The sequence below is a fragment of the Periplaneta americana genome, chromosome 5 (genome assembly GCF_040183065.1).
Source record: "Periplaneta americana isolate PAMFEO1 chromosome 5, P.americana_PAMFEO1_priV1, whole genome shotgun sequence".
Classification (NCBI taxonomy): Eukaryota; Metazoa; Arthropoda; class Insecta; order Blattodea; family Blattidae; genus Periplaneta; species Periplaneta americana.
The window spans coordinates 29,990,937-30,014,698 of record NC_091121.1 but is presented as its reverse complement, the minus strand read 5'-3'; the positions used below and the strand labels follow the sequence as shown (position 1 = coordinate 30,014,698).

General features: G+C 35.0%; 1 protein-coding gene across 2 annotated transcripts in view; it reads right to left on the bottom strand.

The window, feature by feature from the left end:
- Nucleotides 1–23,762, bottom strand: part of side (sidestep) — an 869,165-nt gene that overhangs the window by 137,536 nt on the left and 707,867 nt on the right. For both annotated transcript variants that reach the window (XM_069825478.1, XM_069825479.1), the window contains one exon: nt 3,724–3,883. In XM_069825478.1, coding sequence (XP_069681579.1) covers nt 3,724–3,883 — 160 coding nt within the window. The remainder of the gene's footprint in view (nt 1–3,723; nt 3,884–23,762) is intronic.

Here is a 23,762-nt window from a genome sequence, read left to right as displayed (position 1 = left end):
AATATATATCAATGGTCACTCCCAGGAAAAAATAAACGTGGTAGACCAAAATTGAAATGGAAAACCCATGTCAGAGCAATAATGGACGACAGGAATTTGAAAGAAGGAGATTGGAACGATAGATATATATGGAAACTGAAGACGGGGAACCTATAAGTGGGAAAAAGCCGAAGAAGAAGAAGAAGAAGAAGAAGAAGAAGAAGAGAAATGAAGTTTTGCCAATTCATCAACTTTGGCTTCCAGCTGAACAACGACTTCATTCATGACGTTTCCTTTACTGCTATCAGAGGATCACTTGGCATTTTAAACTACCACCAAATACCTTACTATAATAATACCGGACAGCTAGCAGTTCTGCGCACGAACGACGCTGGTGCTGCTACCTAGGCGGCCGGTGTGGTAATACTCGCGAAACAAGCTGTAATCAACTGCAATGTATATTGTTGCTGGGCTAGTTAATAGTTTTATTAATTTAGTGCTGTGTTAAAATGTCAGGGTGCATATGTGCTGTTTATAATTGTTACAAATAAAGCATTACAAATTCCTCCAAATCGTACTTTCGATTTCCGAGGGATCATAAAACGCGAGTTAACATTCTTTAGTAGGCCTAATTCCTTCGCCTTCGTGATGATAGAAAAATACAAATTAGCTTTTTTATTTAGACCTAATAAATGAATAGAAGTTAATATGTATTGGAAATCTTAAGATTTTATCAAATTAAGTTTTATTGTTGTCCACATACCTTTACTAATTATTACAAGCATTAGATTACTTTCAATTTTATCTTTGCAGTTGTGAGCAATGTGTATATAAAGCATTATTGTAAATTCATTCTTAATGCCAGAATTGATTTTGTCTAACTAAACCAAAGAAAAAATATGTAACAATTAATTACGGAAAGCAATATGAAGTATGCAACATCTCTCATAATATGCAGCTTTGATATAAGATAATAATTTTACATTAAATATTATTCAATATTTCTTAAGTTTCTTACATTTTAAACAATAGTCCGAATCCCGCTATGTTAATACTTGTATTTGTGGACGTAATTCCACACCGCTCCGCTAGATGTCAGGTCCGCGATATTTCGCACTTACGTCAATGCTGCTACAGTCCCGTCGCCCTAATTTCCGGCAGCCAATCGCGTTGCAGGTCGGCTACATTTAAACGTATGTGTCTTATGATTCGCTTATGAAGACGTCATTCACTTCTTAAGGCTCGATAAATACTTAATATAATCGCCCGCCATTTTGGCTCTTTCGTTGGCGTTCGCAGAAAGCACACGAAGACGTTATTTGCTGCTAAATTATTTGCTGAATTACAGCGCGTTTGATTTATTATCATAGGAGCTACGACATGATAATGTTTAACGGTGTGGCAAATAGATTCCTCGTATAGTAGCGCGGCAACGAAAGAACAAAAATGGCGAACGATACTACCTACCTAGACTTTATAGAGCCTTAACGTACTAAGACGTAAGCAAAGAGGCGGAGTCACGCCGGAAATAACAGCGTCGCTATACAGCTATCCGGTATTATTATAATAAGGTGTTTGATACCCCCTGTACTTTGTTTCCTAAACAGGAAGAACTTTTGTTTGAACGTCTAATCTGTTTGTTTACTATGTTTAGGCCTGCTGTATGTAAGCTATTATTTTTCCTGTACTTAATTTCCCATTTTTGTTCGTTCCCCATATTTATCTTTTGTGGTATGTTTTTTTTTTTTTTTCTTCACTCTGTGTGTTTGTTATGCTTTGTCTAATGAGGCAGTGCCATTATTGGAAAAGCTGCAAGAGTGTCTTTCTTATTTAAGCGTTTTTTTTTTGCCTACTAACACTTCTTTATCGTTCCGTAAAGATTTGTATGTTCCATTTCTGATTAAAATATTAATTTTTAAAAACATGAAAGTTTTGAAAATCATTGAAATATCAGTTTAAAAAAGGTCATATACCTTAAATAACCGTACGGCACCCTTTCGTCGTTGGGGTTACGCCTTCGTCAGCAGACAAAATGGCGGATCATTTCAAATAAGATACAACGAACATATTAAAGCAATAACAAAACCATACAACACATGAAATTACGCAGAACACATCACCAACTGCAACTACTGTTGTTATAGAAACAAATATGAAGATACTACACATCACACCGAAAAAACACAACTGAACATATTAGAACAATTATATTACATTCCTGCGGTCACTACCTGCAGCGGTCTTTGAGGGCTATCCTTCCTTAAGGAGATTCAAAAATAATTTAAAAAGTTGTGTATAAAGTGCAAATTAAAATTAAGGTGACATTCAACATTTAATTTTTTAAGGTGACATGTATTTATCTAGCCTGACGAGTTTACTTGCTTGGTTTGAATTGTAAATTATTTAAAAATAGCGTGTAAGAGGGCCTTAGACTAGAAATGTTCAGTTTAAATGTAGTTCTGTTTATAAGTATGCATAAGAATGCAATTATTTGACTTATTTGAACTGTTGTATCAGTGAAGCGAGGTGAGTCAGTGAAGTTATGGTTTTACAGTGCAGTGAACAGTTCCGATCAGTGACAATTTATAGCGTCAATGAAATGTGTTCTATAGTGTCAGTGAAATGTGTGCTAAAGTGTCAGTGAAATGCGTCATAGTGCCACTACAGGGAATGAGATGAGAGTAAAGTGAAAGACTATTGAAACTTATGTAGGACCTATACATAATTATGTAGGTTGTATTGTAAAATTAGGTATTTTATTTTATGTTTTATTATTATTGTGTTAAATTGTATTGTGTATTCTTATTGTATTGTGTATAAAATTGTATATGTGTTGTAAAATTGTATTGTGTATTGTAAATTTTATTGTGTATTGCTTATCATTTTATTGTGTATTTGTTAATATTGTATATATCACTGCCACGGGTGATTGCCCACTTGCAGTGTAAATAAATACATACATACATTATAAACATACAATAAATAATAACATCTGTCACATACACTCAACATCAAATTACACTTTAATACACACATATGGTGGCCCTCTCAAAATCAATATATTTAAGGAAAGGTTGAGAAGATTAGACTCAAAATGTAATTGTAGGTGCAGTGTAATTATCTAAATTGTGTCATGTATTAATTTTTAATTAATTAAGTTGATATGTAATTAACTAAGTGGATATGTAATTAACTAAGTTGATATGTAATTAATTAAGAAGATATGTAAATAAATTAAGTTGATTTGCAATTAATTAAGGTGATATGTAATTACTTAAATTGGTAATAGTTGGGTGAAATAGAAGTACTTATAAGTTAGGTTTACTTTTGCTTGTTGTCAGCCGTTATTATGGAATAGTTTTTATTTATACTCCTAGGTTTATTGCACCTGTTTATTTATAGTTAGAAATAAATTTAGGTTTATTTAATTTTATTTCTTTTATTTTTCGTTATTGCTCTAATTATTGTATAATTGTAATGGTATTATTGTATATTATATATCACTGCCACCGGGTGTATACCCAATTGTAGTCTTAATACATACATACATACATACATACATACATACATACATACATACATACATACATACATACATACATACATACATACATACATACATACATACATATTTGACATAATACTACACAACACAACAGAGAGAGTACCAGCAGTATAATGATTATGTAGCAGTAGGATTAACTTATGCTATTAGTCTGGCTGTAAGAATGTGGATTAACTCACACTGGACTCTCATGAAGATGGTGCTACTGCGAGTTTCTCCCTCACTGTTCGCTGCAGCGCATGAATACTCCCCCGCCGACTCCTTCATGATCCCCCGTAACATTAGTTTGAACCCCAATGGCAACACTCCCATCGATTCGTTGTACATCAGCAGTTGGTCCTGCAACAAATCACAAATTTTATTGATAGCTACGTGCATAAACGCCTGCAAAATGTCTGTGATTGGGTGGGTTACTCTGATTGTAATAATAATTTTCTGTGTGTATAACAAAACTCTTCGCTACTGCTCCAATTTTGCTCCTTCCACACGCTCCTATTCCTCTGTACAAGTCATATTTAGGACGTGGGATTTATGACTTAAATACATTAATATCAATCAATGGGAGCAAATGTAAGAAGTGTTATTTTATTCTTATTAATTAGTAGACAAAAAAATTGGAGTAACAAGGTAATGTAAATCTAGTACAAAATACAGCAGCTCGCATTTACTCTGTATCTCAATTTTAAAGCTACCCATTTATGAAAGGTTGAGAAGATTAGACTGAAAATGTAATTGTAGGTGCAGTGTAATTATCTAAGTTGTGTCATGTAAACAATTAAGTTTATATGTAATTAATTAAGATATGTAATTTAGTTGATTCGTGCCTCAAGGGGCGGTTCTTGCATTCGATATAAATAGATGTAAATACATTAAGGTGATGTGTAATTAATTTAGATGATATGTAATTAAGTTGATTTGTAATTAATTAAGGTGATATGTAATTATTTAAATTGGTAATAGTTGGGTGAAATAGAAGTACTTATAAGTTAGGTTTACTTTTGCTCATTGTTAGGCGTTATTATAGAATAGTTTTTATTTATAGTCTTAGGTTTACTGAATCTATTTATTTTTATAGTTAGAAATAAATTTAGATTTATTTTATTTCATTTTATTGCTGTAATTATTGTATAATTGTAATGGTATTATTTTATATTATATATCACTGCCATCGCGTATATACCCAATTGTAGTGTTAATAAATACATATACATAATTTTTAAGACTCATTAAGGAAACTCTGATGAACATAAACTTTGAAGTGTAATACTTAATTTTAATACATATTTCAGAAAAAATTCTTGTGAAAAAAACCTCAGCACAATGAGACAAATATCAGTTTTTCTCATAAACTACTCGAAGGATTGGGATGATTTTTTACACTGTCTGCAGGCATCATTGAATTTTGAGAACTAGAATTATTTTCCTATGTTAATCTAGGAACAAGGTATGATTTTTTTTTCAAGTTTAAGAATTATATTAATGACATTAATTTTTCAAAAAAAGAAAATACCTGAGCTCTAGATTAACACAAAAAAATAACTCAATTTGTCAAAGGTAAATTATGTCTGTATACTATGTCATAGGAAATAATTTAAATTCTTTCTGTAGTTTTTGAGAAAAATTGGCATGTGTGTCTCTGCATTTCCCGTTATTTTTAATACGGTATACAATATTTTATTAAAATTATCATATGTTCACTAGAATATTAAAATTTACATATTATCTACATCTGAGTTTCCTTAACGTATCTTAGAAATTTGAAGTGGTTAGCTTTAAAAATTAATGAGATACAGTGAGAAATGTGGGCTGCTGTAATTTATAGTAGGATTACACGAAAGTACCTTGTTATCTAACTTAAATATATTTAGATATAAGGAAATTTGTCCAATGTGCGCTCCATGTATTGCGATTAAAAAGTAGTTTGGTGGAAACTATGAACTTTCATAAATTATCGATTTTAATATCCTTGCAACTAAGGAACTGTTCTCAAGACATTTTCGCCAGTGTAGTTAAAGATATTGTACAAAGATAAAGAAATTTCTTTTTCTATGCTATTTTACTTAGAATTATATAACTGACCACGAACTGTAGGTGTTCCAAGCAATAGTGACCTGTAAGTATCTGTCACCGTATTCCTCCAAACACAGTTTATTCTGTCCGATTAGGACTACTTAAATTTTACCTTAATTTAAATCAATTACATGTATTTGTTCTTCAGATTATTTATGAATACAATTTCATTTCAATGTTACATTTGTCAGTTTTGAATAAACCCCATTGAAATAGTTATAACTTAGACTTGTTCCATCCATGTACAGTCTTAGAAAAAAGTTTTGTCACATAGATACTTTATGTCCCAAAAAGAGGGTAGTGCGCTTCATCAGAGAACGAACGACTTGGTTCTCAAGAGAACGACTAGTTGATGTAATAAAATTAGTTTTGTTTCGTTTGTATGTTTGATCATGCGCAATGCCTCCATTTACGCATTTTTCTCAGAGGTTATAATTTTTACTTAATGACATTTGTTTGTAAATCGACGATGTGTAACATTACTGAATTTTAATAATATGCATTAAAGGAGAGAGCGAAAAATTTATGTTCTTCCACAGTTACTATAGAATAATATTCCACTTAATTTTTTGCAAGTATATAAGACATAAGTCCCGCAACGTGGCGTCGCGGTCTAAGGCATCCTGTCTAGGACTCGCGTTACGGAATGCGCGCTGGTTTGAGTCCTCACGGGAGAAGAAATTTTCTCATGAAATTTCGGCCAGTATATGGGACCGGTGCCCACCCAGCATCGTGATGCACTTGGGGAGCTACGATAGGTAGCGAAATCCGGTTGCGAATACCAGCTATAACGGCTGGGGGGATCATCGTGCTAACCACACGATACCTCCATTCTGGTTGGATGATCGTTCACCTCTGCTTCGGTATGTGGGCGTGAAGCCAGCAGCCGGCTGGTCGGTCTAGGCCCTTCACGGTCTCTAGCGCCACGGATTATTATATATAAGACATAAAATCAACAGCAGTCCAATTTTTGGCATAAAATAAGTATTTCCTCGCACCAATATGGGCACCAATTCCGGGATCCGTGGTGAAGCAAAGAATGGCAGAATTTCAATTGCCGAAGTTGCGCATAAATTAGTAGTGTCGCGCGGTATCGCTCAGATATGTCTCGGCATTGTGAGCATCTACAGATCTGTGCGAACCCGCGTTTCATTTGTAACGGCAAGTTTTTCAATATCAAAGTGATAATAGACACTTAAGGCTAGTTCACAATAAACCGGGAACGGAAACGACAACGAGAACGGAAATATTGTTAAACTGAATGTTTTTAAATTATAGCATTCACAATTAACTATTGTGAATGCTCACATTTAAATACATTTATTGTAACATTATTTCCGTTCTCGTTCTCGTTGTCGTTTCCGTTCCAAGTTCATTGTGAACCAGCCTTTACGGTACATTTTGAGTGAGGAAAAAACGAAAAAGAATATTTAGAGTGGATTTCTTGTTTTGTTGAAGAAATATCAGAAAGCTTCATTCGTCACCAAGAAAGAAGAGAAGCAAACGGCCTCAAGCAGTAGAATCTTTTTTTTCCTTGTCCATTATCTACTGAAATCGAAGGTATACTCAACATTTTTAAGTAATATTTTCTGATATTTTTTATCAGTAAAGTATCCCAATCTAAACCTCTTCTAATTAAGCACACAGATCCTAGAACTACAATAACATTTACAGTGAAATTGGAATAAGATCGGTTTGCATTGGTACAAAAGGCAAATGTAAACGAATTTGATACAGCTATCAGTTAATGGATTAAATTGTTTAATTAAAACAAACACCATTTTTATTGGACATCGCGAGTTCCTCTACGATAAAGCGTAATAAAATGAACGTGAAATTAGGGACACGAACATAACGTGTACTGCTCACTCTGCTAAAATGGGTATAACATCAACTTTTCATTAACTCATTTAATATAAATGCAGCATAATTTAATCTATGTCACATTGTACATTAAAACGTCCGTTGACACATTAAAAGTTAAATTAAACTGTGCGTTAAAGTAGCAATTTTGTTAAAAGGTGTATTTTTGTTTACATTTCATGGCATATATTTTGCTTTCTGTTTAAACGCGACTAAATATCTTTCTAACGAAACAAGACAGTAAAATTAATATAATAGACATGTGCATGATCCATAAAGTGCAATTACGAAAGAAATGGTGTCACTCCATTAGGAAACCTTCCAATACTGGACGACAGAACATGGAAAAAAACAAATAAAAATCATAACAACGCCTAATAATATAATATTATTCATGTACATATCCTGGCCATGTAAAGTGAGCGATATAGTCTGTTCCATTGAAAATTGGCCTCCGGTAATCACTTCCGTAGCAATCAAGCTGAAGTGATAGCAAAGGAAAAGAAGTTGTGACTGGCTATTACAATGGAAGAGAGTTTACCTTTGTTTTATCTATGAAGTCACATTATTTGATTTTCAAGAATTCAATTTAAAAGATAATTTTCGTATGCCGAGAATTAAATTTGAGACATTACTTGCAACACAGAGGATTTTGCCAATAAAATCAAGAGAAGGCTATTTTAATTGTAATCAAACAAAGTATTAATAGTACATTATGCAACGAGCCTATAATGAAGGTAATTAAGAAGTGAGTATGGATATTTATGAAACGAGCGCAAGCGAGTTTCATAATTTTCATACGAGCTTCTTAATTACCATTATAGGCGAGTTTCATACGACTCTTTATGCTCGACCATATTTCTAACTTGATATTATTAATTTTTTAGCAATGTCCCGTATGTTGTGAGATGTGCGCAGACGCGAAAGTATTGATTTTTTCCGAGGAACAGATGTCCACATTGACCTTGCTAGGCCATAAGAACCTACAGAGATAACATTAAAATTAAATTAGACATTGAAAAACGAGATAACAAATTGAATTTATTTGAATATTATTTACAATTAACGCTAATTGTTATAGTAACAGAACATAACCTTCTGCGACAGTATCGGATTTCCAGCCCCCGTGACTTTTCGCTAATTCTCTTTCGATTGTATATCCGAGAATAATCGAGACTTGCGGTTTTATAACGGTAGAAAGCTGACCTGTCATTGGCTGAACAGTTGTAACCTGAGTCGTCATTGGCTGAAAGACCTGACATTTAATGAGTAGGTGTACTTTAATGACATGCATTAAAGGTCTGCTACCAGGTGTATAATTACTACATTTCGGCATGGTCGAGCATAAAAAATATTAAAACATAGTAACAGTAGTAATTTTGAAGATAATTTGAAAATATATCATAGCTCTCTTCCTAAAGTTCGACCAAATTGTACCTCGCGTATATGTCCAATCTTTATTCGGTAATACCAGACCAACTGATTTAGCATGTGTGTGTGTAGTACTATCCAACTTTGTTTGATTTTAATTCCTGCGTCAAATCGGAAGAGAACTGTCCAAACAATATTATATTCTTCTCTTAATTTATCAAGAAACATAAATTTTAAATATTCAATGTGCACCAGAGATCGAAATTGTTTCATTCCTTCGTAATTAAATTCATGCAAAATTAATAATGCTTAAAACTAATTTTCTTATTATTTTGTTATTTTACGACGCTTTATAAAGTACTAAAGTTATCTAGCGTCTTCATGAGGCGAAGGTGATAATGCCAGAGTAATGAGTCCAGGATCCAGCACCTGAAGTTATCCATCATTTGTCCTTATTGGATTGAGGCAAAACCCCGAAAAAAACCTCATCCAGGTAACTTACCCAATCAGGATTTGAACCCGGGCCCGCTCGTTTCACGGTCCGGTACGTTAACCGTTACTCCATTGCTATGGACTATTTTATTATAACTCTACTTTTTCAGCAATATTTTGAAGCATTTGTCAATATCGCTGCCTTTCACTTGAAAAATATGCTAGTCATGACAAATAATTTGTAAAAACTTGTTATGCAACATAAATAAGACTTGTCATTTGTCATTTATGTATTGGTAAATTGTCACTTGTTAGAAGTATTTTTATGCACTAGGCCAGTGATGTCACGTGCTACGGAAGTATGTACAAATGTTCCATCAGTTTGTATGCGTCAGCGATATAGTGAAATAAGGTATTTGTATCTATATACGATCCATATGTCTTAATGTTATCTATTACTCCCTTCCATTTCACAAGCTTCTTTCCGGTTAATTACAGAGAATTCCACGTTAAGGAAAAAGAACTGAACATATGGGTGCTGTTCCATCAACTATTTATAAATCTTTCCTAGGGATTTGGAAATTAATTAGATTCCTTTAATACATAGAATATAGTTTCATTGAAAACTAGAGCGATTTCATGTGCTAAAATATTGTTACTCCTCTAAAGTTACCATATATTTAAGTTAAGAATAACGGGGTAACAGCTAAATTGGTGGAATGGCCTTCCGCTTTCTTGCCAAACATACACGCTGAGGAATTTAAGACAAGTAGGCCTAGGGGTGGTAGGCGTACAGTTGGGGTAATATTTCACAGTGTTAAAACACGTACTACAACATTGTTATCGTCCTTTGCATTTCTTAAATTCATGACCCTGCAATTAAATTCTAATTTTGTGCTGCAGAAATATGTGCTTTAAAAACCCAAACGATATAACAAAACGTCACAAGTAGAAGTTAGTCATCATATAACATCAATCAGGTATTATAGTTTCACATATTGAAAAATCGACATTTGTTCCTACATCCATAGCATTCTAAACGTTCCAATTCTGTACACCTAATACAATTTTATTAATTTATAATATTGTTCTTACGTGAGCATTCTTTTTATTATCTTGCAGTTGGCAGTGAATTTTTACAGTGCTTCCTAATTAGTCACCATATTTTCGTTACGTAGATTAGTGTTAATAATGATAACAACAATAATAATTTACCAGTCTGTGAGTGAATAATGTTGAATTTATAACATTCAGCTTAGAAAATTAGAACTGATCTAATGTTTATTCATGTCACAGAATTGTAGGTATACAGACGTTCGTGGGGTGGATTTGTCCTTAAAGACATAAATTACACATCATCAATATACCTAACATTTTATCACTAATTATAAACCCATTCGATCTTTGTACTTAATAAACATTGACTTTGGGAGTGGTCGAACCTTCTTAAAATTATGTGATAATTAAGGTAGAGACTTTCTATTTAATAACCCTCATTTATAACATAACATAAATCAAAGTCTAGTTAAGAAAACATTAAGTGTGGGTTAAATATTTTAGAATGAATTATTTCACGTAATTTAACGTCCTCTTAGCAACGGCAGAAAATCTTATAAGAACAAAGAAGACCGAATAACCTATACACACCCCTATCACACCTCTACATCTATAGTAACACCATCTTCGACGGTTGGTAGGGGGAACTGGGAAAAGTAAAATTACAGCTAGCTCATTTTTTGTGTTCCCTTATATTGCACACACCTTTAATCAATCTTTTAAATCTATCTATGAGTGGTATTTCTAGCAGGGTTTCACCCAAAGCCTACATATTCACTATTTTCAATTGAAACAAGACGGGCATATGTCTAGTTTTCGATGTCAGCAAACAGTCTATCAAGAAATCTTAGAATATCCAAACCACAGGGGACAAAAATCAACCTTGGCAACGAAATTAGAAATCATGAAATTAATTGTAACTAGTGTTGTGGCTAATAGGTACTATTCTTAGTATTTTTTTTTTGAGGTTATCGGCTGAAATCCGAGGCAGGGCGAAGAATTTTAAGGGCATACATTACTTCTAGAATTATTATCTGATTTTAATGAAATGTTAATTTCATTAAGATTGGATGAAGATGTTGAAATTAGAGAATATTCGGATAATATGGAATAGTGATGTTTCATCACTGTAGAATGTCACAACATACCGGAAACTAAGAAAAGTATTTCATATTATCCTTCTGGTTCTACGGTTGCAGACTCGCTTCACAACATATTACTGATCAATTCTGTGTTCTGTTGTTTTCTAAAACTTCCGCAGGCTATTTCGTTTATATGACGTCATTTATATTTCGGCCAATGAAGTGTAATGAAATTTTGAATTGCACCAATCACAGCCATACACCGGGATAATTTCTGCAGCTCTATTTATCACTATCAATTTATCGCATGGTCGTTCTTTTGTTTAGTCAGTGTAAATCGATGAGCATGAATCCATTGTACTAAATAAAGTGCTATATCCTACTTGCACATCTACATCTTCATCTTTTAATTCCATGTCCATTGTATCTAAAGAAAATTATACTCCCTCATAACATTGTTCATTTAATTAATGTATTAATCAGGTTATTTTTGTAATTATACTATAAAATGCTTAAATTGAATTATGGTTTTAGCAGATAATGAAAACGTATTTCTGTTGTAATAACAAGAGAAAAGCGCAGTACGTGTAATTAACTTTTTAAAACCTGTATTTCGCTTTTATCAAATTCTTATATTTCGACTTCACAATGTTTCAATAGGTTAAGTATTCATAACTATACAATTATTAACATTTTGTGAGCGAATTTTAGGGATATATTATTTACATTTTAATTTTATTCACGAAATAGTCCCAATTAATGTCACTTGAGGTCTGAGATTACTATAGATAATTTGATATTAGATGGTTACTCAATATGTAGGGCCTATATGATATGCAACTTTTTTCGAAATTCATTATTTCATAATTTATTTCCCACAATTTATAATGCTAAGATACCATAAAGTGTTGTACTGTATCTAACTCGTGAATAATCTTATTATGACTTACTTACAACTTATGGCTTTTAAGCAACCAGCAGGTTCATTGCCGCCCTCACATAAGCCCGCCATCGGTCCCTATCCTGTGCAAGATTAATCCAGTCTCTATCGCCATATCCCACCACCCTCAAATCCATTTTAATATTATCCTCCCATCTACGTCTCGGCCTCCCCAAAGGTCATTTTCCCTCCGGCCTCCCAACTAACACTCTATATGCATTTCTGGATTCGCCCATACGTGCTACATGCCCTGATCTTCTCAAACGTCAGTCTTATTATGACTCTCGTGAAAATTGTCGCAACTCATGTCATAATCATAAAAATTAGGCTATCCACTTGTTAGACGATATTTTGCCGGAAGTTACGGATTTTTTCAAAATAATGACAATAATCATAGAATTACTTTTAATGTAGTTACTTTTTTTGCGATATTGCATTCCTTTAGTTTAATTCATGTTTGTCAACTTAGTTCTGAAACGTCCAATACAGTAGCCCCGCCTCGAAATGGAGAGTGTCAGATCATTTAAATTTTCGGCGGGAAACTTTCCCCTGTCCGAAAAACAGAGTATAGCTAGACACATATTCATGTTTTGCGTTTGGTGAGCTGTATTACTGAGAGAACAGAATGACTTCAATGTGCTACATCTTTAACAGAACATTGAATGGAATGCAATTTTAAATATTTCATACCTCAGAGCAACCAATCGTCGACTAACTGCATTCTCATTTTTGCACATTACTTTTCAAATAAATTTAAATTGTTATACTCAAAATTAGCCTCTAAATGCTGAGTCCACAATGATAGGGATATTTTTTAGCATATTGTCACAGTCTAAGTAATACAGTCACGAAGCTTGAGTTTATGAGGTTGCTAGGGACAATAGACTGTGCAGGTACTATTTCGCATTGTCTGTAATGAGGCGATATTAGCGATCCTAGTGGTTAGAAACTATCTATGGATGCATATTTACTACGTATTGAGCTTCGTGACTGTATATACTAGACTGTGATATTAGTGAGATGCTTTTTTTTACCCATGTCAGAAGCGACAATTTATTTCCTTTTGGTAAACAGTATTGTTGATAGAATGAACTAACTTCCAATTCGATTAGTTTTATATGAAATTTTTGGGTGGACTTGAAATATTCAGGACCTAAAATAGCGCTCAAACATTTTTAGCTAACAATATGTAAAGTCTTATCCTTACTTTAAATATACCGTAACTTAAATGTTCACTACCAAAACTAAACCGCAAATATTGAGTATGTATAGTGGGTCCCTATCACCACGGCATGGCGCGTCCTCAGGTTGCGGATAGAGGAGACGGCCTCCAGATATGGAGGGTAGCTGCGAATATATTGAATAAGCAGTCGTGAACACCCGATAAGGGTCCTCCAGCTTGGGGGTTGGGCGAAGGACTAACAACCCATCACCGTAAAAAACAGCTTGTTACGAATCCCTACAATAAGCCTCGGAATAGGACTGATTCTATGGCACGACCACAGCAAAGGAATAAGGTTTTGAGATTTGGCACATGGAACGTAACTAGTCTTTATAGAACAGGAGGGGTAACATTAGTAGCAAAAGAACTAGCTAGATATAGAATAGATTTCGTGGGAGTACAAGAGGTTAGGTTAGATGGGAATGGCATATCACAAATAGGAGATTACTTGTATTATGGGGAAGGAAACAATAATCACCAATTAGGAACAGGATTCTTTGTTCATAAAAGAATAAAATCAGCAGTGACACGTTATCATATTTAGTACTTAAGGGTAGATGGTGCGACATCATAGTTATAAATGCTCACGCCCCTACAGAAGAGAAAGACGACCATATAAAGACCGAAAAGACAAAGTATATGATTATGTCTCGTGAGCAGAATATTGTACGAAATGGAAATAAAAAATTGGAGATTTATCCTTCGAAGAGGTGGAAAAATTCAAATATCTTGCAGCAACAGTAACAAATATAAATGACACTCGGGAGGAAATTAAACGCAGAATAAATATGGGAAATGTGTGTTATTATTCGATTGAGAATCTCTTATCATCCAGTCTGCTGTCCAAAAATCTGAAAGTTAGAATTTATAAAACAGTTATATTACCGGTTCCTCTGTATGGTTGTGAAACTTGGACTCTCACTCTGAGAGAGGAACATAGGTTAAGGGTGTTTGAGAATAAGGTGCTTAGGAAAATATTTGGGGCTAAGAGGGATGAAGTTACAGGAGAATGGAGAAAGTTACACAACACAGAACTGCACGCATTGTATTCTTCACCTGACATAATTAGGAACTTAAAATCCAGACGTTTGAGATGGGCAGGGCATGTAGCACGTATGGGCGAATCCAGAAATGCATATAGAGTGTTAGTTGGGAGACCGGAGGGAAAAAGACCTTAGGGAGGCCGAGACGTAGATGGGAGGATAATATTAAAATGGATTTGAGGGAGGTGGGATATGATGATAGAGACTGGATTAATCTTGCTCAGGATAGGGACCGATGGCGGGCGTATGTGAGGGCGGCAATGAACCTTCGGGTTCCTTAAAAGCCATTTGTAAGTAAGTAAGTATTGAGTAAGTTATATTACGACTTGAATTCGTAATTAAATTGCAAGACTTTATAGCATGTTCTTATGGTAAGGATGTTATTTAAGAAGAAAGATGGAAATGATAACATGGGATAATTTTATTGGTTAATCCTCCGGTACAAGTTTCATAAGTTCGTTCCGGCGATCGAGTTCTATAACCTAAATAAATTGTTTGTTTATTCTGTACGTGACTGCAAGAATATTTTCATGGATCATGTAGCGTTGTAGTGTTAACACAATATCCTGAATTAACTCTACAAATGCTAGTTCGTTGGAACACCTCATCACGTCCATAATCTAGTCCGAGGAATGTAGGTCACTGCGCAGTCTCTTGATTAAGCCACAATGTATTTTATTATGCTTGTGATATCATGCGTCAGAACATGAGTGCACTACAAAATATCGAACCAGGACACCAAATGATACTTTTCCAGCATTGTAATTCCAAAAAAGCTTCGTTTTAACTAATGTAGAGAAACATCTAATATCTACACCGACTTTCAGTTCCGAAATAAGATATCAGTCACTGAAAACACCTTTCTAAAAACACACATACACACATATACAGAGTGATTCCCGACGATTTACCGCCACTTCCGGAGTTTATTTCCGAAGATATTTTCAGCAAGAAATGTCATATAAATATGTGTCCTCATCTCAATATATTCAGAGTTCCACTAATTTGAAGTTATTAGCAAAATAGCTCTTTTCTTTAGTTTTAAGGTTAAAAGAATATCATAAATAGAGAATGAACTATTCAGAAGTATCATTTCTTTAATTGGCTTGGGCCCTCCTACTCTCCCCCGCTCTCAGCACACACCGCCAAGGTGACCACGCAGCACACGATCCATTTAAACGGCCCTTTCAAGGTGTCGAAGAGCCCTTGGAAGTGCTCTTAAGGAATGGATCCTGGCAGAGATATTGCGGAAGGCTGGAAACTCAGGAACGGTTGTAGGACGCCTCCTCTCGTAAGCGGATGAAGACATGAGTCTTGACCCGAATATGGCTATTGAATGACATGAGAAAGTGTGATGTGTGATGTGTGATGTGTGATGTGTGTGGTGTGATGTGTGTGATGTGTGTGGTGTGATGCGTGTGGTGTGTGTGATGTGTGATGCGATGCGATGCGATGCGATGTGACATGACATGACATGATACGATGCGATACGATATGATATATGTGATATGATATATGATATGATATATGATATGATATGATATATGATATGATATGATATGATATGATATGATATATGATATGATATGATATGATATATGATATGATATGATATGATATGATATGATATGATATGATATGATATGATATGAAAATCTAAATTCCTTTTTTACACTGAGGGGAAGGGAAAATGGACCGTGGAAATGAAAATTCCAACCCAGAATTTGCCTATGTAATTGTGGAAAACCACGGAAAAGCCACAGTTAGGTGGGAATCGGGAATCGAACCACGGACCTCCCGAATGCGAGTCCCATGCGACACGCATGAGCTCGTTTATAACATAACATCACATCATAATACCACAGCACATCATATCATATCATATCACATCACATCATATATCACATCATATCATGTATCATGTCATATATCACAAATCGTATCATATCATACATCGTATCATATCATATCATATAATATCATATCATATCATATCATACCATATCATATCATATCATATTTCACAAATCGTATCATATATCATGTAATATATCATATCATATCATATATCATACCATATCATATCATACATCGTATCATATCATATAATACCATAACATACTATATCATCATATCATATCATATCATATCATATCATATCATATCATATATCATATCATACCATACCATACCATATCATCATATCATATCATATATCACATCATATATCACAAACCGTATCATATCATATATCATATCATACATCGTATCATATATCATATCATGTATCATATCATATATCGCAAATCGTATCATATCATATCATATCATGTATTTTATTTTTTTTATTTTATTGGGTTATTTTACGAAGCTTTATCAACATCTCAGGTTATTTAGCGTCTGAATGAGATGAAGGTGATAATGTCGGTGAAATGAGTCCGGGGTCCAGCACCGAAAGTTACCCAGCATTTGATCATATTGGGTTGAGGGAAAGCCCCGGAAAAAACCTCAACCAGGTAACTTGCCCCGACCGGGAATCGAACCCAGGCCACCTCGTTTCGCAGCTAGACGCGCTAACTGTTACTCCACAGGTGTGGATCATATCATATCATATCATATCATATCATATCATATCATATCATATCATATCATATCATATCATATCATATCATAACACCTAACGTAACACATTTGCACATCTGCTTGTAAAAATGTCATCTGTATTGCGTGATTGAATTGTGTGCGTATTTCAGAATTTTGCTGACTGTTATTTCCCAACTTCTGCGCAAGTTCCCAGATCGTCATGTTTTCTTATTCGATGTAATGATAAGAGAAGGACTTTGTAATATAATTTCGCAGAAGTTTCGTTAATTTTTAGTAGTAATACAGAACTGAGCTCGACGTCTGATGAGAAGAAAACAGATGCTCCTACTAGAGTTTTCCCAAGTCCTTTAAGTAAAGGGAACTTTCACTTGGGTTATGAAACATCCCAGCTCTTGTGTTGCCAAGTTCTGCGATATTGACTTCTCAGTTTTCTCAGACATCGCTGAGGTGCTTTATAGATTCCAATCTTTATCTGAGTACACTTCTGCAATTCTCGGTCTCCCCCCCCCTCTCTCTCTCTCTTTCTCATAACTTCATTCGTTTCTGTTCTGCTTCCAAATGTCCAAACTGTTTCATGTATGTCAATCACAGGAAGGAAAGAAGATTAGTATCAACATGGGAGTATGAAAGTGCACAAAATGACCCTCGATCCCATAATAATGTCGTTGATTTCCCACAACATGCTGGGCAAGAAACGTTTACTTATTTCTACAGGGACATAATTTTATTTTTACTAACATTTCTAATATTAACCGGGCTATACCTTTGGATCAACGATTAAGAACCGGAAACAGCGTTTGCTACCCCCTTCCACGACTGGAGTATGATGATACTGGCGTAATATATAAACAAATCACTTTACTAGGTATAGGAGGAAAGAAAAGTAGTTCATCCATTTAGTTAAACTAGAAAATATTGCGATTTTGAGTTTGATAATTTTCATTGGGATTTTTTAAAATCAAAATACAGTACAGTATTAACAATGAGTGTTTTTACTCACGAACTGAGCTTTCCAATCGGACGTATTCATTATGCAGTGTATATTATACTGTGTACAGCACATTAGCGTACACTATAGAGAATGAAGTTAAATTGAAAAATAATCATAATACGGATATTTAAACACATTTCTGAACATAGTGGTCGTTCATTTCGATATAGGCTTCAGTTCCAATGTGTATATTATCTCACTATAGACTATTGTACGTAATTCAAATTACCAAGATCGTATTTCGTATCAGTAACTCATGTTGAAATAATTCTGTACCTACTCTGTAAAAGATACCTTACATACTGTAAATTCAATCTTCACTTCTGCCTGATCCGAAAAGATAAAATTACTGAGACATGCTATCTACTGTCCGTCCAAGTGGTTACATCACAGCGTCGTAGAAAGGGAGGAAATCACGTGATAGTTAATTACTTAACGAGGCCCTTTTATTTAAGTTATTTTAAACAATTGTATGGGTACAATATTACGTAAACGTCCAATTCCTAACAGAAATTAATGTTCTCAGAAAAGAGCTAAGACAGCCCAGCCACTAGCATTTACAGAGAGGCGAACAGAAGCAGGTGGGGAAAACCGGGATGCGACGTAGGCAAATGGAAAATGATGCAATATTGAAAGCTCTTTCGTCACTGGAAAACGCGAACATATTTTTGGAACGTACTGTTTACTATGAATGTAAGGCTACTATGACTGTATATGCGGTCTTGGATCTGTGTGCAGAACGGTTGAACTTCATTAGTGGAAGGGGTGGGAGTGAAGTACATTAAAAAACTCAGGTACAATAAAAATTGAAGTAAAAATAAAATGATGTCCCCGTATAAGCGCAACTTAGTTACCCATCCATACAGGCCAGAATTGAGATAACCCTGCAGATTCTCAGAGCCAATGGGTCCCGTTGCATGTAACAGAAACGTGTAATAATATCATATTGGTGGAAAATCCACAGTTTTCTCAGAATAAAATGTTTCCCAAATATCTAACGGCCTCTTATTCGGTGAGTACTGCGAATAGGATGGTGGTAAATTGTTCCTTCAGTGAAACGGCGGAAATCAGAGTGAGACAAGTGGCCAAAAGGCTTGGAGCTCACAAACATTTTCTCTCAGCCCCAGTTTTCCTTGCCAAGCTCGCGTTTTCGCGTTCCTTTTAAATGTTTCTCCTGCCATTTCCCAATTGACATTAATGTTTCGGTTTCTGAAAACCTGTTATAACGGCTGATGAGATCACAGTCACTCCCGTATTGGTTGGATGGTCGATCGTCTGTGCTGGGACATGTGGACGTGGGACCAGCAGTCGGATGTTGAACCTTGATCTTCCATTGGCTGTCGCGCCACGGATAATTTTTCAATATTCACATTTTAAATAAATTCGTTTATCTTTACAAGGTTATAAAATAAAGACTTTCGTTAATTCATGTAAGAAAATTCTTAGAATTACCTCTACGAAGGAATTTAATTTTGAACAATTCGCTATTTATACTAATTCCATCCTTCCGAAGAAATGAAAAAATGAAAGTATTAAGTTATAACTTTAGGGGATCGCCAAGGGGCTGAAATTAATGAACATAACTTGACCGTAATACAGCTCCTTAATTAATAAAAATAACTGAAATAACATTTAAAGTAAATTCAATTTGTATCTTAACACTAATTTCGAACTAAAACCCACGAGTATTATATGTTCATACATGCACCAGTACCTTTCAGCACTACACTCATATAGCTGTCAACTCACTTGCTGCACTGGCACTACGACACATTTCACTGATACTATTCCGATTTCACTAACACTTCAAAAACATTTCACTGTTCAATACTTTGCTATACCACTATAAACTTCACTGACACAAACACACTTCACTGACACAACACACTTCTTCACTGATACAACATTTCAAGTAACAAAACATCAATTGAGGGGTTGGGTGCAAGAAAGGCACTTCTCTCAAATGCAAATTGAGAAAATTGATGTTGAAAATTCAAACCGTAATAATGTTATCTATGCACGCCTTTACATTTTGGGTACTCCGGACCTCTATGATCACAATATTGAACTACAACTTTGTGATCAAATGCATTACAGATCAGAGAACACAATAAAGTGTTTTACTTAAAAATGGCACATACTCTAAAATGCCCTTCTTGCACACAGCTCCTCATAGTGTGCTTAATATACGACCGTCTATTAGTAAAGTCCTTAAGCCTATTTTAAATATTATTATTATTATTATTATTATTATTATTATTATTATTATTATTATTATTATTATTAAGATTTTATTAATTTGTCCTACAGAATAATATCTGTAATATTGACAATTAATATTTGAGGAGAAAAATTCGCTCCGGCGCCGGGGATCGAACCCGGGTCCTTGGTTCTACGTACCAAGCGCTCTGACTACAAAGGGAAACACTGAAGGAGGAAAGTTTGGTCCGGTGCTGTGGATTGAATTCGGCTTAGCTCAGTGGTCAGAGCGCTTGGTACGTAGAACCAAGGACCCGGGTTCGATCCCCGGCGCCGGAGCGAATTTTTCTCCTCAAATATTAAGTATTTTAAATAGTTTTTTTTTTTGTTATTGGTAAAACTTTCAGTAAGTCTGCAGGTAAAGCATTCCGGTCCCTGATAGTAAGATTGAGAAAAGAAAACTTTTCAGTGTCCGTCCTCTGTCTTCTTTCCCTCATATTGAGATATGTTTTGGTCTATTGTGCGCCCTATAAAAGCAATGATTGTCAAAGTGGGATAGGTGACCTGGGTTGCATTTGTGAATCCAATGCTGACAGATTGGTCATCCTATCTCAGCCTCTGATGGAGCCAGGTTCCGTTTCGCGAACTAGTAGCTTGATAAGCCCCAGGGTCCCGGAGTCCTTTCCGTCTTCATCGCCTGACATATGGGCCCCTAATTTGTTTCTTTCCTTTTTTCTTTTCCAATCTCCCCGCTCTTTCTCTCTAATTTTCTCCTTCCCTTTCTTCCTCTCCTTTCTTCTCCTATTCTCTCCTCTCTTCCTTTCCTTTCTCTTCTCCTATTTTTTAGTTTACTCTCTTCCTATCTTCTCCCTTCCTTTTCCACGACCTACCCCCTTTTTTCCCCTAGCTCTCCCCTCACTTCATTTCTTTTCTTTTTCTGTGGTTATCTCCGCAGGGACAGGATAAACCGACTATGACTACAAAGTCAATAAACATGGTATCGTTGTTTCCACATTATACTTACTCTACTCGTTTTATTCCCTTATAAAGTCAATATTTTTTCTTCAACCCCATTGTCTTGCGTTGAGCTTAGTCCAAACAGGGGAATGGTGCATGAAAGCGGTTCCTTCTTCTTGTTTGATCAATGCTTGATAGCTATCGAGCTTGCTTGTCGAGATTACATATCGAGTATCCACTCGCGAAATTTCCCTCCCGACCCGATATACCTACTATAGATATTAAAGAGACAAATCGGAACTGTTATACTCGTATTTATTACATACTCTCCGAAAGACATTTCATAACAATTGTTTACAGACAAATTTTATGAGAAGAAGTAGTCCTACAATATTATAGTCTGTGTGGTTTCACTGCAAGATATAATAGTTCTCTACCAGTTTATATTTAAATCCTGAAAAATAGTTTTCGGGGGGGGGGGGTATGTGAGGCTACGCATTTATTGCCCAGCTACATGTAATCAACTTCCAGGCCGACCAAAAGATAAACCACTACAGATATTCTGTTACTGGAAACAATGATAAATAAATTTCTAAAATGGTTATATTAAAGACTTCAAAATAATTATCCTACTCATGAGAGTTATGGTACAATGCTTCGACATTTTCATTTTAAAGTTTGCAAATTAGACGAATTTGTCAATCTCTAAACTTTCTTTATAATTAACAATAAGTTGGACTGTGTTGGTTTATTTCATTATACAGGGTTCTACCCAAAAGGTTAACGTCGGCAACTCTTTGATACTGAAGCTATGCACTCGCTATATTCTTCTACGAATGATTCACTTAATCGTTCGTAAACATTTTTGGGCGAATATACGAGCCTGCACATCCTGATAACAGCTCGGAATTTGTTTCAGTATACATGCCACACTAATCACTGTTGCTGATATAAGACGTTGGACCGGCATTCCAATTAAATTCGCAGAAGAGCGATAAACATAAAAATCTGTCGGTTTGTGATTATAAACATGGATATTCCTCGTGGCTTGTTCAGAGATAAGTGATATTGAGTTCTAGTCCTGATCACATAACAGATTGATCAGCATAATGGACTTTGAAGTTTTATCAACTTCACTATGCTGACATCTAGCGACTGTAAAAGAAGTCACGTTATAACCCTTATGGAATTGCATGGAATAATAGTTTATTTAGCGGTCATTACCAAAAAAAATTATTTTCTACAATGGAGGCTATGGTGGTTTTCTTTTTATGTTGCCATTTTATAATATGGGATTGGCACACTAAACAACCACATGACTGAACAGACAGACATAAGTCTACTAATGTACTAATAAAGTTATTTCTCTGTTTCAGGGTCATCACGTTATTGGCTGCATAGCTGTATTGTATATATTTTCTTATAAACATTTTTATGGATTTTTAATGTATTTGTATTTTAAATCATGATTAAAAGACAACCTTCTACTTCAATATATACAGTCCCTACTGAAGCCAATTGGCTTGTCGTCAGCACGACACCTCATCCTGCTCAAGGTTTTTCCGTCGTTTCCCTTGAGTAATAAGACAAATGTCGGGATGAGCCCTAAAAGAAATGGGCCACGGACCTCTTCCCTTCCCCCACTCTTTTCTCTTCTACTATCACAAAGAACTTGCTAATTTCTTAGATAATCCTATAATATGATAACAGGGGAAAATAAATATACTGTAAGTTCACAGGGCTAACGGCTTCGAAGCTGGGCAACTGGCTCTAATGAAGTGCATAGGTAGCAATATAACATGGGGGCATGAGATAGTTACTCTGTCTGCCATAATAAAATTCACTTCAATTAAATTCCCCAATGTAAAAAAAAAAAAGAAAAAAAAATGGGATTGGCCAATCGGATATCGTATATCGTCGGTTTACAAGCAAACCGATTGTCATAAATATTGCTTCTGAGAAAGGCGTATATAATGCACATAATGGATCAGTATGAACTTAGCACTGGAAAATAAAATCAACATAAAGAGAAACAACTTCCAAAAAGTAGAATTTTGAAGATTCCGTTATGTGTAGAACTTTCAAATGCTTTTTCTAAGAAGTAATTTTGACTTAATATGTTTTATTGTAAACGGACGGTGTGTGTGTATTTTTTTATTTTATTTGGTTATTTAATGACGCTGTATCAACTACGAGGTTATTTAGCGTCGATGGGATTGGTAATAGCGAGATGATATTTGGCGAGATGAGGCCGAGGATTCGCCATAAATTACCTGACATTTGCCTTATTGTTGGGGAAAACCTCGGAAAAACCCAACCAGGTAATCAGCCCAAGCCGGAATTGAACCCGCGCCCGATCGCAATTCCGGATCGGCAGGCAAGCGCCGA